The following is a 16,014-nucleotide window of genomic DNA, read 5'->3' as shown; positions in this document are numbered from 1 at the left end:
TACCCTCATCAATTTCTTTTGTTACCTCTTCAAAAAACTCAATTAGGCTTATGAGGCACGACCTTCCCTTTACAAAGCCATGTTGGTAATCCTTGAGTAGACTGTACTTCTCCAAGTGCTCGTAGATCCTATTCTTAAGAATCCTTTCCAATAGTTTGCAGACCACCGACGTAAGACTCACTGGTCTATAGTTCACATGATTCTCCCTATTACCTTTTTTAAACAAGGGAACTACATTTGCCATTCTCCAATCCTCCGGCACCTCCCCTGCAACCAAGGAGGATTCAGTGATCATAGCTACTGTTCCAGCAACCTCTTCTCTCACTTCCCACAGCAACCTGGGGTGTATCACGTCCGACCCTGGGGATTTATCAATCTTGATGTTTTTAAGAAGATCCAACACTTCTTCTTCCTTAATCTCCACACTGTCCAGCACACAGGCCTGTTCTATTTCGACCTCACCATGATCAAGGTCCTTTTCACTTGTGAATACTGAAGCAAAGTATTCATTTAGGATCTCTCCAACCTCCCTCGCCTCCAGGCACATGTTGCCTTCTTTATCCTTTAGCAGCCCCACCTTCATTCTTGTCATCCTTCTGTTCTTCACATACGCATAGAATGCCTTGGGGTTCTCCTTAATCCTACATGCCAAGGTCCCTTCGAGCTCTCCTAAGTCCTTTCTTGCTCCTTCCTGGCTACCCTATATTTCTCATGAGCCCCTCCTGCTTCCGGCTTCTTATATCTAACATATGCTTCCTTCTTCCTCTTGACGAGTTGCCTCACGTGTTTCGTCAGCCACGGTTCCCTTTTTCCTACCATTTTTTCCTTGTCTCAGCGGGACAAGCCTATCCTGAACCCAGCACAAGTGGCCCCTAAACTTCCTCCACATTACTTCTGTGCTTTATACTTTACTGTCGCCAAACAATTGGTACTAGAACGTACAATCATCACGTGATATTTGATTTTGCGCTTCCCACTCCCTGGATTACAAATATTAAATATTAAAAATAGTTAAAATTAGTCAATATTAAAAATTTAAATTATAAATCGTAAATAGAAGATAGAAAAAGGAAAGTAAGGTAGTGCAAAAAAACTGAGAGGCAGGTCCGGATATTCGGAGGGTACGGCCCAGATCCGGGTCAGGGTCTGTTCAGCAGTCTTATCACAGTTGGAAAGAAGCTGTTCCCAAATCTGGCTGTACAAGTCTTCAAGCTCCTGAGCCTTCTCCCAGAGGGAAGAGGGACGAAGAGTGTGTTGGCTGGGTGGGTCGTGTCCTTGATTATCCTGGCAGCATTGCTCCGACAGCGTGCGGTGTAAAGTGAGTCCACGGACAGAAGATTGGTTTGCGTGATGTGCTGCGCTGTGTTCATGATCTTCTGCAGCTTCTTTCAGTCTTGGACAGCACAGCTTCCATACCAGGTTGTGATGCACCCTAGAAGAATGCTTTCTACGGTGCATCTATAAAAATTAGTGAAGGTTTTAGGGGACAGGCCAAATTTCTTTAGTTTTCTCAGGAAGTAAAGGCGCTGGTGGGCCTTCTTGGCAGTGAACTCTACTTGGTTGGACCAAATCAGGTCATTTGTGATGTTGACCCCGAGGAATTTAAAGCTTTTCACCTGTTCCACTTGCGCACCACCGATGTAAATTGGGTCGTGCGGTCCGCTACGCCTTCTGAAGTCAACAACCAATTCCTTCGTCTTCGTAATTTTCTTTCCCCCTTGAGCATCTGTTTCCAATTTACTCTCGCTAGTTCCTGCCTCATTCCTTCATAGTTAGCCCTTCCCCAGTTAAGCACTTCCCCATTTTGTCTGTTTTCATCCTTTTCAATAGCAATGCTGAAGCTAAGGGAGTTGTGGTCACTCTCACCAAAATGCTCCCCCACCAAGAGGTCTGCCACCTGATCAGGTTCATTACCCAGAACTAGATCCAGTATGGCCTCTCCTCTCGTTGGCCAGTCCACATACCGTGTCAGGAATCCTTCCTGAACACACCTGACAAATTCAGCCCCATCTATCCCCTTTGCAGTCAGGAGGTGCCGGTCAATATGAGGGAAGTTGAAATCACTCATAACTACAACCCTGTATTTCTCGCACCATTCTAAAATCTGCTTACTTATCTACTCCTCGGTGTCCCAAGGGCTATTTGGGGGCCTATCGACTACTCCCAGAAAAGTGATTGATCCCTTCCTATTTCTGACTTCCACCCACACCGACTCAGTGGACACGCCCTCTGCAGCGTCCTCCCTTTCTATAGCCGTGATACTATCCCTGACCAGTAATGCTAATCCCCACTCCCCTTTTCTACCTCCCATCCTATTCCTTTTAAACCCCGGTACCTGCATCAGCCAATCCTGCCCTTCCTCCAGCCAAGCTTCAGTCACGGCCACAACTTCGTAGTTCCACGTACTGATCCATGCTCTAAGTTCATCCCCTTTATTCTTAATACTCCTAGCGTTGAAATAGACACATTTCAACCTCTCTAACTGGCTACATTTATGTTTTGTCCCCTGCCTGTCCTTCCTCACCAACTCAGAACACATAGCCCTTGTCCTTCTACCCCAATCTCTGCACTCACATTCTGATTCCCACCCCCCTGCCAAACTAGTTTAAACCCTCCCCGACAGCTCTAGCAAACCTGCCTGCCAGGGTATTATTGCTGTGGTACCACTCAGCCGGTTTTCATTCTCCATCCTATAAGCTGATTCATCATTACCTTTGATTCAGCCAATAGCAGTGATAACATCAACAAACTGGAATATGGTATTGGAGCTGTGCTTAGCCTCACAGTCATAATTGTAAAGAGAGTAGAACAGGGGGTGGTCTCCAGGCTTGTGGGGCCCCTGTGCTAATGGAGATCGTGAAGGAGATGTTCTTGCCAATGTGAACTGACTGGGGTCTGCCAGTGAGGAAATCCAGGATCCGATTGCACAAGGAGGTATTGAGGCCAAGGTCTTGGAGCTTTTAGGTTAGTATTGAGAGAATAATGTTATTAAACGTTGAGCTGTAGTTGATAAAGATCGCCCTGATGTATGCAGCTTTGTTATCCGGTGTTCCACGGTTGAGTGAACCTGTTGCTCTGGTGGGCAACTGAAGCAGATCCAAGTCGCTCGGAGGCAGGCATTGATATATTTCATCAGTTTGGATGTAAGAGTGGAGGCTCGTGAACCTTTAGAGGTCTGTCACTGAGTAAATTCAATGGAATTCAGGACAGCACAGGAACTGCGTAATGTGGGGTGTGGATGAGGGACGGAATGGTGGAACATGTTGAAATTACTGTAAAACACATATACAAGTGACTACTTCTTACAAAAATCTGATGACATTGTAACCTTTCTGGTCTGAAGAGGGAGATTGATATGCCCTTCATATTTAATGTTAGGAGAGCATTGTTAATTATCAGTCCAAATATTTTGAACAAGTTCAGTAAGAAATTGTTGCACAAATCCAGCAAGTTCTCAAAAATAACAGTCAAGGACTAAAGGCTGATTTATACTTCGGCGTCAAATCGACGCTGTAGGTACGGCGTAGCCGTGGACTCTACGCAGAGCCTACGCGGATCTCTACACCGTAGCCTGACGTGCACCTCTCCCAAAATGTAAATACGCGTCGCGACAACGCAGACCGCAACAACTGTGATTGGTCCACTTGGTAGCATCGCATTTCCTCCTACGCTGCAATAGCTTCCCATTGGGCGACTGAAGGGCAGGGAAGGCACTCTGGCTGCCGTGCTTTCCATAAAGCTTTACAGACCTCCGAAATTATGGAGGACACATTTCGCTTTTACAAAAAAAGACGCTCGCTTTAAACTTGTTTAACCCGAGAAAGACTACCATGACCATGAAGCTTTGCATGGGTAGGTGTGTACGCATGCGTGACGTGCCCGAATTGCACAGCGACGCAGACACACGAATGCACAAGTATAAATGCTCACAATGCACATAGGCCACTTGCGTAGGTTACGGCGTCCATTTGACGCAGAAGTATAAATCAGCCTTAACATCCTCCGTTAAACACTTGCACTAGGTGTCAGTTCATCCATTAATGGATTGTGAACACAGCACTACGTCCCCAGCACCGACCGGTCCAGTGTGCGTGAATGCAGCGCTACCTCCCCAGCACCGACCGGTCCAGTGTGCGTGAACGCAGCGCTACCTCCCCAGCACCGACCGGTCCAGTGTGCGTGAACGCAGCGCTACCTCCCCAGCACCGACCGGTCCAGTGTGCGTGAACGCAGCGCTACGTCCCCAGCACGGACCGGTCCAGTGTGCGTGAGAGTAAGCAATAGTATTTTGACATGAAGGGAAGTGGGATCTGTGAGATATGTGCTTCAAAATGAACAAACACAGAATATACAACATTACAGCTCTGTACAGGTCCTTCAGCCCACAATCTTGTGCTGACCTTTTAAACTATTCTAAGACTAATCTAACTCTTTCCTCCTACATAAATTTCCATTTTACAATCATCAATGAGCCTATCTACCTCTATCATCACCCCGGCAGGGGTTCCATGCACTCACCACCCTCTGTGTAAAGAACTTTCCTCCTACAACCCCCTATACTTTCCTGCAGCTACCTTAAATATACTAGATACAAGCTTTGCCCCCTTGGTCTGCTGAAAGTACCTTCAGCTTGTTTGATCACGACTCATGGCATGGAAAGCCTTCCTAACCTTCGCCATGTGCTTTGAAGGATCGATGTCAGCGGACTTGAAAGGCTCTCAGATTAATGCCAGTCCGGATACTGATGGAGCAAGGCAACCTGGCACTAAACTGATCGCAGGATGGCAGAGGTTAGAGTGCGCCATATTGTGAGACAGTGGCTAAGCTGGGTTACTGTAAAAAGTAGAGAGCAGCACGGCAATGTGGTGGCTAGCATAACACTATTACAGCGCCACCAGCTGGGGTTCAATTCCTGCTGTCTGCACATTCTCCCTATGACCCTGTGGATTTCCTCTCAGTGCTCCACGTTCTTCCCATACTCCGAAAACATACCGGTTAATCTGTAATTCGTCACAGGGGTGTAACTGTGGGCGCAGTGTCGTGGGTCAGAAGGGACAGTTAATGTGCTATGTATCTAAATAAATAAACAACAATAAAAGTTTACACCTGTCCAAGCTATGTTCCGAACTCTGTCTGATGCTGAATATTGATGGAAAAAGAAGGATATTATCCACTTGCACACAAGGAAGGTTTCTCTTCAAGGTGATAAAGTTGCTGGACAAAGAGCATTTACCATACCTGCAGGTCATCCAGACGTCCCACAATGGTGAATGTCTTCAGTTTCAGGCCCCTCAGCGTAATGTGGTGACCCTGGAGGATGACATCACGGAGCCGGTATCGTTGGAGCGCGGGTGATGACAGAAGATCCACCCCTGACAGAAGACAACCGGACCCTAAATGAATGGTCCCCTGGAAAACCAACACAGAGAAAAAGGGATGTCCTTCAGAAATTAAGTCAAGCTCACCATCTCCACAGCGGCCTGATTTTGATGCCCAGCTACCAGTTCAAAGACTTAGTGTGGAAACAGATCCTTGAGCCCCCTGGTTCCACACTGACCACCAATGTTTATTTCCACTAGTTTACTTCCCTTTCTCCTGACGCCAAGCTCTGTGTCCACATCTCAGCACTCACCAATATGGTCAGCTTCCAAGTGACAGCAGACTCTAGAACCCGGAGCGAAACATGAGCTGCTGGAATATTCCACCCCATTGTCTACAACCTGAAGGTAGGAACATTGAACTTCCCAAAAACAAACAATCTAATGGACAATCCCAGCGGCTCAAGCAGTATCTGTGGGGGAAAGGAATTGTCAATGCCTTGGGTTAAAATCCTGCTTCAGGACCAGATTCCAGCATCTACAGTCACTTGTATCTCTACTGAATTCTACAATTTCAGATACCCTGTTCCCCCTCTGCTTTCTCTCACACACCTCTTTCAACCTTCTTTGATTTGTACCATAGCCTTGATAATGGGTTCTTGGGGGCAGGAGCCACCAGAGATTAGAACCTTCCTCTCTGCATCCACTGTCCACACACCTGTGCTGTACAACAGGGCTCTGGAGACCGGAATAAGTTGTAGACTCTCTCTCCATCCTAACTCTGTGATAACATGGAACACTGGCTCTTTCGCTCTTCATTCCGGTTAAACAGGCATAAACGAGCATAGGGGCAGCACCACAGTGTAGTGGTTAGCACAGTGTTATTACAGTGCCCACTCTAAGATCAGGGTTCGATTCCCATCACTGTCTATAAGTTCACCTTGTGACCATGTGGGTTTCCTCGGGTGCTCGGGATTCCTTCCACATTTCTAAGGATGTACGGGTTAGGGTAGTGAGTTGTGGGAATGCTACATTGATGCTGGAAGTTTGGTGTCACTTGTGATATGGTACTGGGCTTTTGATCAGGTCAGTAAGACTGGTGATCAGGGGGTAAGATTATTAGCTAGTTGGTGAGAAGTTAGTAGTTTGGAGTTGGGAATGAGGTTTGGTGATCTGGCAGAATGAATGCTGGTTAACAGGTAAGTGATGGTTGGGGAAATCCCAGAGCGCTATTTGTGGGTGGTGGGAGCATGGGTAAGGGCTACTGACCTGGGGGTGTGGAGCACTGGGATGATTAGGGGGAGTGAACCTACAGGTACCGTAGCTATCAGCCCAGTACTGCCTCAGATAGCTCCCTTTTAATTTATGACTCTGCAACATTGGGGACGTCTGCTGTTGAGTGAGAATGGTACATATGAATGACTCTTGTGTAGTAAGCCATTGACGCTAGTGAGCACATTAATGGTCCTGCATGTGTTAACATGGCAGACTCATGGTGCATACACTTCTTGACTCACATAGTGCCCGCAATTAAATTAGCTTCAATTTCTTTTGTTGATATAATGGTCTGTAAATGTTGGAATTTGGAGCAAAAAATAACACAGGAACTGTGCAGGGAAAAGATGACCTTTGGGTTGTCACCCTGCACCTGGCAAAACCCTTGTCCTATGTAATCCAATTTCTTAGCATATCTAAACTTAGTACTTCCCCCATTGGGGGATTGTGGAAAAAATATACTGGAACACATTCCCATTCAGATATGTCCATACATGGCCTCCTCTACTGCCATGATGAAGCTAAACTCAGGTTGGAGGAGCAACACCTCATATACCGTCTAGGTAGTCTCCAGTCCCTTGGTATGAACATAGAATTCTCCAACTTCCGGTAATTCCCTTCCCCTCCCTTCCCCCATCCCTATGTCACTCTGCCCCCTCCCCCAGCTGCCTATCACCTCCCTCATGGTTCCGCTTCCTTCTACTACCCATTGTGTTTTCCCCTATTCCTTCTTCAACTTTCCTGCCTATCCCCTCCCTGCCTCCCCTCCCCCACCCCTTTATCTTTCCCCTTACTGGTTTTTCACCTGGAACCTACCAGCCTTCTCCTTCCCACCCTCCCCCCACCTTGAGTGTTGCCTTGACCCCAGCATCTGCAGAGTATTTTGTGTTTAGTATAGATACTGGAAGAGTCAGAGCCCAAGCGTTACCTCCAGGTGGCAGTGTTGGACAACACTGTGTGCTTCCACTCTGATCTCTCCATCCAGGAGACTGTTGATGACAGAACAATCCTGGTCCAGCAGGGCAGAGTGCTTTAAAACAAAGTTGAGTTAGAAGATAAACCTCATCTCTTCATTTTGTATCATAGTGAAAACAACAGCTTTAACCTACACAATGAAAACCACGTACCATTTGAATTTAGCAGTAAATACGCTTCCATTTATCTAGTGCTGCAAAATTCTCCAACAGCTTTTGCTGAAGGAGACAGAATTTTACACAGAGCAAAATAAAACGATGAAAGGAAGATCACTGAAAAATCAATTCAGAATTAGAATCAGGTTTATTATCACTGGCATGTGTTGTGAAAGTTGTTAACTTAGCAGCGGCTCTACAATACATGATAATACAGAAAGAAGAGGCAGCTTTTAAGGAGGAGATAAGACCATAAGATACAGGAGCTCAATTAGTCCATTGAGTCTGCTCTGCCACTCCAACATGGCTGATCCCAGATCCCACTCAACCCCATATACCTGCCTTCTCACCATATCCTTTGATGCCCTGACCGATCAGGAAACTATCAACTTCCGCCTTAGATATACTCACTGACTTGGCCTCTATAAAATGAGAATGAGTTCAGGAGACAATTCCAGAACTCAAGGCCTAAACAGGGATGGGTGGTGATTTTTGGTGGCTATCCAGATGCAGAATAACTCAGCCTTTGAGACTCCCCCTCATTTCTAATAACAAGGGCCGATGAGATTTATGAGAGCTTGAGGTTTATAACTCTGAAGTGGGAGGTCACAGGACATCCATGTCCTCCATGAGAATCTGTGTAAGTTCGCGAGTTCACTGTAATGGAAGCTGATGTATCAATCAAAACAAAATCTGATCATTGTTTGCTGAGGTAATTTTAAGCAGGGAAGGAGGCTGGGTGGCAGAAATAAAATGGGGAACAATTTTGTATTTCAGACCTCTCACCTGTTGACTGCTTCCAACCAGTTATTCTAGACTTCTGACCTCTGGAGTATTTTAAACAATTTTGCTTCCATATCAACAGCACCTAGGCAAGACTTGTACGCCTTGGGATGATCGTAAGGCCAATCACTTTGATATCAGCAGAGACAATCAGCTCAGTTCCATGGCAGTCGTGGCAAGTTCACTGTAGACTGATCAGGAGCAAGAAATGGGGCTTTCCCTCTACTCCCATCACTCTATCCCATAAAATTGAGGGGAAAAAGACTGGCAATTATGAATTCAGTTAAGGTCAGGTACGGGAAAGGTACTGAAATTATTACTGTATTGGAAATAGCTGGACTTCAACAGTTAGTGGCTACCTCCTGTACCTAATACAGTGGTCACTAAGTGTAGGTTTGTGTTCTATTGCTGCCGTAGCCCATCCACTTCAAAGTTCAACGTATTCTGTGTTCAGAGAGGCTTTTCTGCACATCATTGTTGTATTGCGTAGTTATTTGCCTTTCTATCAGTCTGAACCAGTCTGCCCATTCTCCTCTGACCTCTGTCATTAACAAGCCATTTTCACCCACAGAACTGCCGCTCACTGGACGTTTTTTGTTTGTTTCTCGCATCATTCTCTGTAAACCCTAGAGACCGTTGTGCATGAAAATCCCAGGAAATCAGATGTTTCTGAAATACCTAAACCACCCTGTCCGGCACCAACAATCATTCCATAGTCAAAGTCACTTAGATCATATTTCTTCCTCATTCTGATGTTTGGTCTGAACAACAACTGAACCTCTCGACTGTGTCTGCATGCTTTGATGCATTGAGTTGCAGCCACATGATTGGCTGGTTAGTTATTTGCATTAACATGCTGGGGTTCGGGTGTACCTAATAAAGTGGCCACTGAGTGCTACTGCGATATAGACAATAAGATATAGGAGCAGAATTAGGCCATTTGGCCTATCGAATCTACTCCAATAATATTCTAGTGCTTTCAAAAGTCATTGTTAATGAGATTTTCAGCTAAAACACCACATTGATGAGTTGTATAACTACTTGCTTGACATAGGAGTACAGGAAATATTCCCTGAGAGGTAGGCTGTTTCTCTCAAGCAACACACACAAAGTGGTGGAGGAACTCAGCAGGTCAGGCAGCAGCTATGAAAATGAATGAACAGTCAATGTTTCGAGGTGAGACCCTTCTTCAAGACTGAGAAGGAAGGAGAAGATGGGAGGATTAAAAGGTAGGGGAGGGGAAGGAGGCTAGCTGGAAGGTAATGGGTGAAGCCAGGTGCATGGGAAAGGTCGAGGACTGGAGAGGAAGGAAACTGTTAGGACAGGAGAGTGGACCAGAGGAGAAAGGGAAGGAGGAGGGGACCCTGAGGGAAGAAATAGGAGGTGAGAAGAGGTAATAGGCCAGATTGGGGAATAGTGGAAAAGTGGAGAGGAAGGGATACTTTTTTACTGGAAAGAGGAATTGATATTCTTGCCACCGAGTTGGTGGCTACCCAGACGGAATATAAGGTGTTGCTCCTCCATCCTGCGTGTGGCTTCATCTTGGCACAAGAGGAGGCCATGGATTGACACGTCAGAACGGGAATGGGAATGGGAATTAAAATGTATGGTCACTGGGAAGTTCCGCTTTTGGCAGGTGGTGTGGAGGTACTCGACGAAGAGGTCCTCCAATTTATAATGGGTCTCGCCAATGTACAGGAAGTCGCTTTGGAAGCACCGGACATAATAGACGCCCCAGCAGATTCATAGCCGAAGCGTTGCCTCACCCGGAAGGACTGTTTGGGGTTCTGAATAGAGGTGAGGAAGGAGGTGAATAGGTAGGTGTAGCACTTAGCCCACTTGCAGGGAATAGTGTCAGAGGGCATAACTGGGGAGGGACAAATGGACAAGGGAATCATGGAGGGAGTGGAAGGGGCAAGGTAAAGATATGTTTAGTAGTAGGATCCCTTTGGAATTGGTGGAATTCGTGGAGAATGATGTGTTGAACGCGGAGGCTCATGGGGTGGTAGGTAAGCACAAGAGGAACTCTATCCCTTTTAAAGTGGTGGGAAGATGGGATGAGCGCAGATAGTCAAGAAATTGACGAAATGTGGGTGAGGACAGCATCCATAGTGGAGGGAAGGAAACCTTTTTTTTGAAGAAGAAAGACATCTTTGATGTTCTGGAAAGGAAAGCCACATCCTGGGAACAGATGCAGCAGAGGCAAGGAACTGAGAAAAGGGAATAGCATTTTTACAGGAGATAGAGTGGGAAGAGGTATAGTCCAGATAACCATGGGAATCAGTAGGTTTATAAAAGATATTGGTTGACAGTTTGTCTCCAGAGATACAGACGGAGACCGAGAAAGGGGAGGGAAGTATCTGTAATGGACCAAGTGAATTTAAAGGGTGAAGTTAGAGGCAAAGTTGATGAAATTGACGAGCTCAGCATGGCTGCATGAAGCAGCAGCAATGCAGTCGTCAATATAGCGGCGGAAGAGCTGGCGAGTATCACCAGAGAAGGCTCAGAACATGGACTGTTTTACGTAGCCAATGAAGTTGCAGCCATAGCTGGGGTTCATGCGAGTGCCCGTGGCTGTCCCTCAAGTCTGGAGAAAGTGCGAGGAGCTGAAGGAAAAATTATTGAGAATGAGGACCAGTTCTGCCAGATGGAGCCAGGTGGTGATTGAGAAGAATTGGTTGGTTCTTTTGTCAAGAAAGAAGTGGTGTGCTTTGAGGCCTTCTTGATATGGGATAGAAGTGTATAGGGACTGAACATCCTCTGAAGGATTGGTATTGAGCTTTCTTCTTTTTAGTTTGGATGTTAATAAAATTGAAGGGAAGAAATAGAGTGTTGTATCCAGATGTGGAAAACGGTGCCAAATTAGGAGACTGACTGAGCTCTGTGTTCAGTAGGAGGAAGATGCAGAGAGGCACAATCAGCCCAGTTAAAACATGCTAAATGTTGTGTATGGTAAAACCTGTGAGGTCATCCACTTTGGATTCAAGATAGAAAAACTGGATTTTAATTGAAAACTATGCAAGACAAGGAGTTGTGGAGAACTAATGGGACTTGGATGCCAATGACTTACAGCACTGTGGTCAAAAATACTAATGGAATATTGCTCTTTAATCTCAAGTGAGGTGAAGCATATTCCTGATTGGATCAAATCCCATTTGGAGTTTTGTAATGGGATTTGATTGGCATTGATTATAGAAAATGTACGCTAGCCTTGGAGGTGGGAAAATGACCAAAATGACACTCTAACTTATACCTGGGTGGTAGTTAAATTGCAAGAATGGTAGCAGACGTCAGGGCCATTCACCCAGAGATATGAGTTCAAACCCCACCAAGACACTTCAGGATATGAATCCCAGTAATTCAATAAAAGTGGAAGTTAAAAGCTAAAGACAAGAGATCCTGTAGATACTAGAAATTTGGAGCAACACACGTCCCTTATGAGAAAAGTGGAAGTTAAAAGCTAGTCGGTAACTTAAGTCATGAAAATACCAGACTGTTGTGAAAAACCCAACTTGTTCACTAAACGTCCTTCAGAGAAAGTGATCTGTGGTCTTTGTCTATATGTGACCCACCAAAGTGATTTTCTTTCCACTCCACGTATTTTAAAAATAAACACTATCTCTAACGTCTCCCCTAACCTCCACTCATATTCTCTGCTATTAGTCACTACTGCCCTGAGAAAAACGTGCTGGCTATCCACTCTATTGGTGCATCTTATAATTTTATACAACTCTATCAAGTTGTCTCTCATCCTTCTTTGCTCCAAAGAGATCAACTTATCCTCATAAGACATGCTCTCTAATCCAGGAGGCATCCTGGTAAATCTTTTCTGCATGCTCTCAAAAGTTTCCACATCTTTCTTATAATGAGGCAATCAAAACCATATGCAATACTCCAAGTGTGGGCTCACCACCATCGTATAAAACTGTGTCATAACTTCCCAGCTCCTGTACTCAGTGTCCTGACTGATACCAAATGCCTTCTCCACCATCCTGTGATACCATTTTCAGTGGACAATACATCTGCAATCCTAGGTCCCTCAATTCCAGAGCCCAGAACCGTCCAAGTCACATTAATGAATAAAGAAAGACTGAATTAATTAAATAGATAGTGTGTAGAAACAGTCTGTAATCCTCAAGTGTGCAAAATTGAAAGATGATCCAATTAAACCACTTTAAATTACCAAGGTCGAGAATCAAGGATCAGTTTTGTTTGTCATATACATTTACATGTGTTGGGAATTTGCTGTGGTGTGTTAGCGTGAGATGGAACAAAAAGAATATTCATGATGAATAAAAAATTATATAAAAATAATGTAAAGTACAGATTTAGAATAAACTGAGCATAAATACCAGCATGTAAAGCCTATTATAAAAAGTGGCTAAAAGTGTTTACAGTGCAGTGACAGTGGCAGGTAATGGATAGAGGGGGTACTGATGGGGCTAACTGATTGATCAGATTAACTGCCTGGGGAGGGAAAAAACTGACCTGGTCTATGTTTTAATATCCCTAAAATACTTTCCAGAAGGGAGCTATTGGGAAAGCAGCTTGCTGGTATTTGATGGGGTATATTTTTAATACAAGGAAATAGGAAGAAGAGTAGGCAATTCAGCCCCTCAAGTTTGCCCTTTCATTTAATATGATCTTGGCTGATCTATGCAGGCCCCTTTTGTGCCAATTCCCGACGATCTTTCAAAGTTTATCCAAATCTACCTTAAATATATCTAATGATCCAATATCCACCACAATAAGGGAGAGAGTTTCACCATCCACCGAGAGGAAAAATTCTGTCTACCTCAGTCTAAACGACAAGCTCCTTATTTTTGACTATGTCCCTCTGTTTGTGACTCTCCCAGAAGCAAAGCCATCTCAGCATCTATACTATCAAGTCGCATTAGGCTCACATATGTTTGGTTAAACTTCAAGGAATACAGAGCTTATCTGTCCAGCATCTTTTTATATAGGACAACCTCCTCTTCCCAGTAATTAGCCTGGTGAACTTTCTTTGGACTGCCTCCAATGTTACTTTATCCGTCTGTGGGGAATGATTTAAATCTGAGTAATTACATAAAACTACATGTCTCAGCAAAGAGTCATAAATGGGAAATGCTACCTGAAAATGTTGTTTGTGTTGGATCAACTGAACTTTAACTAAAAACCAAAAGATTTTTATTTGTAAGGATCACAACACAGATAAATATAGTTAAGGCATAGATTAAACCGGGATTAATTAAGTGGAAAAAAGCTTGCAGATGTTGAAAATCTAAAAAGCAGAAATTGTTGGAAATACTCAGCAGGTCAGGCCACACGTATGGAGAGAGAAACAGCTTTAGTGTTTCAGGTCGAAGACCCTTTATCAGAACCGGGAAGGAGAGAAGAGGACCTCCTTGCAGTTTAATGAGCTTCTTCTGTCTCCCTTCCAGTTCCAACAAAGTGTGCTTGAACTAAAACGTTAACTCTATTTCTCTCTTCACAGATGCTGTCTGACCTGCTGAGTGTTTCCAGATTTTCTTTTTTTTTAATTTTAGGTTTAACCGACTGATGGAAACAGCATGAAATATTGTTTGGCCTGAGGTTTAGAGCCACATTCCCTCGCTGAATGATCAGGGGAGGTGGCACTGGGTTATGGACCTGGACTACTTATTGCAACAGCGTCATGTAAAGGGGAGGGAGTGATATGGGAAAAGAGGCAGCAATAGGTTACTTACTGTCAGCTTAGAGTACACAATGTTATGCTTCACGAAGCAGTCAGACATGTTCCCTCTCTGAGTCAGGTTTTGTATATGATCATCAGGTGACAGGCTCATGTAGTCATAACCACCATCGGTTACAAGGACTGCAAAGCACAATAGATATCATCACCACTGTAAGTCTAGGGTTAGCTGGTAGCACTACTTCCAATCACAACATCACAGATTGAAGTCCCACTTCAGAAATTGTAACCCAGAACGTGTCAATAGAGAACTAAGGAAAGGTGGAATGGTCACAGATGATATCTGTCAAAGAACTATTATACTAGTACCTTGTGCGCCCTTACAAGCTAGGAATGATAGCATGGTGGGCCATTTTATCATACTGTCTTGGCCAAAGTTAGTCTCTCAACAAACACTACAGCCAGCTATTTAACTGAGGTTGAAAAGATGGCCGTGCGTAAATTGCCCACAAGATTCCCTACAACAGTAGAGTAATACAGCATAGAAACAGGCCCTTTGGCCCATCGGTTGTGTGTCAACAATCAACACCAATTTATGCTCACCCTATATTCCCAACTTTCCTGCCCCCACACCTGAATTTATTGTCAATAGGGACAATTTACAGCAGGCAACGAACTTACCAACCTGCACATTTTTGTGGTGCAGGAGGAAGGTAGAACAGCCAGGAGAAATCCAGGCAGTCACAAGGACGTGCAAACTCCACAGCTACAACACTTGAGATCAGGACAGAACCAGGTCAGTGTTGCTGTGAAGCCGATGGACTATCCAAAACAGTAGATATATTCCACATGAACCTCATCAGCAGTAAGCGGGTGCTGTGAGATTGTGAAAGCAAATGTAAATATAGTGGCTGGAAATTTCCACAGTGGATCGATGTCTCAGGTAAGCTTGTAGCCTCTGAGGCAGAACAACACAGAGCAGCCCTCAGCAACGCGGGTAGAACAGACTCAATTGCCACTGACCATTCTTCAATACTCCGAAATAAGTGGGGAGAAGGTTACATTACAGTGGCAGTAATTACATGTAGATGCTGAACATTATTAAAATATGAAAATAAACTTCATTCATAATATAAGATTACAAGGATAAACTGCGCTGTGCCTTTTCATTCTCACGTCAATGCATTTAGTAGTGTTCTATTACATTTTTAAAACCAGTAAAACTCTTGCCACTCATGAGACTCCCTGGGGTAGCGTGCTACGACGATAATTGAGGGCTTCTTCACCTCCCTCCTCAGCAGCAGAAGGACCCTATACTGTGGTCATCGCCCCACCGAGCTCCTGTGGCGGCTGCACCAAACTTCAGGCCATCCTGCAGCCTGGAATGTGCCAGTTGGCAGCATTCCTCTGCGGACATCTCAGCGTGGAGGTCTGAAATGCTCGCACCACAGGTGTGAATCACACTCACCTGCAGTGACCGGAATCCCTCGGAGCTCCTGCCAAAGCACAGCCCTGGCACTGCTCATGGTCGTCACGTCCGTGCTGGGGGGAGTGATCTCGCTGCTCTGCAGGGTCCTTCTCGCTCCGTCCACAAACACATCCCTGCCAACTCGGCGCGCCATACAGAGCAGGATGTCGAAGAAGATAGACAGCTGCGGGGGGCAATGGAATATCTTACACTTGGGACAGGCACAGTTCAGAACCAAGGTTCAAGAATCAAGTTTATTTACACATCACGGGTACATAGAAATGTACAGTGAAATGTGTCATTTGTGTTAACAGCCAACACACCCAACGATGTGCTGGAAGCAGCCCGGAAGTGTCCCCACACATCCCAGCACCAACGTAATATACC

General features: G+C 45.0%; 1 protein-coding gene across 4 annotated transcripts in view; it reads right to left on the bottom strand.

The window, feature by feature from the left end:
- fcsk (fucose kinase) overlaps positions 1–16,014 on the bottom strand; it is a 336,758-nt gene that overhangs the window by 50,424 nt on the left and 270,320 nt on the right. For all 4 annotated transcript variants that reach the window (XM_072279284.1, XM_072279282.1, XM_072279286.1 and 1 more), the window contains exons 10-13: positions 15,628–15,811; positions 14,215–14,342; positions 7,522–7,623; positions 5,239–5,409 (exon numbers count right to left, since the gene is read on the bottom strand). In XM_072279284.1, coding sequence (XP_072135385.1) covers positions 5,239–5,409; positions 7,522–7,623; positions 14,215–14,342; positions 15,628–15,811 — 585 coding nt within the window. The remainder of the gene's footprint in view (positions 1–5,238; positions 5,410–7,521; positions 7,624–14,214; positions 14,343–15,627; positions 15,812–16,014) is intronic.

The sequence above is a fragment of the Mobula birostris genome, chromosome 15, assembly GCF_030028105.1.
Source record: "Mobula birostris isolate sMobBir1 chromosome 15, sMobBir1.hap1, whole genome shotgun sequence".
Classification (NCBI taxonomy): domain Eukaryota; kingdom Metazoa; phylum Chordata; class Chondrichthyes; order Myliobatiformes; family Myliobatidae; genus Mobula; species Mobula birostris.
This window is presented reverse-complemented; position numbering and strand designations above follow the sequence as displayed.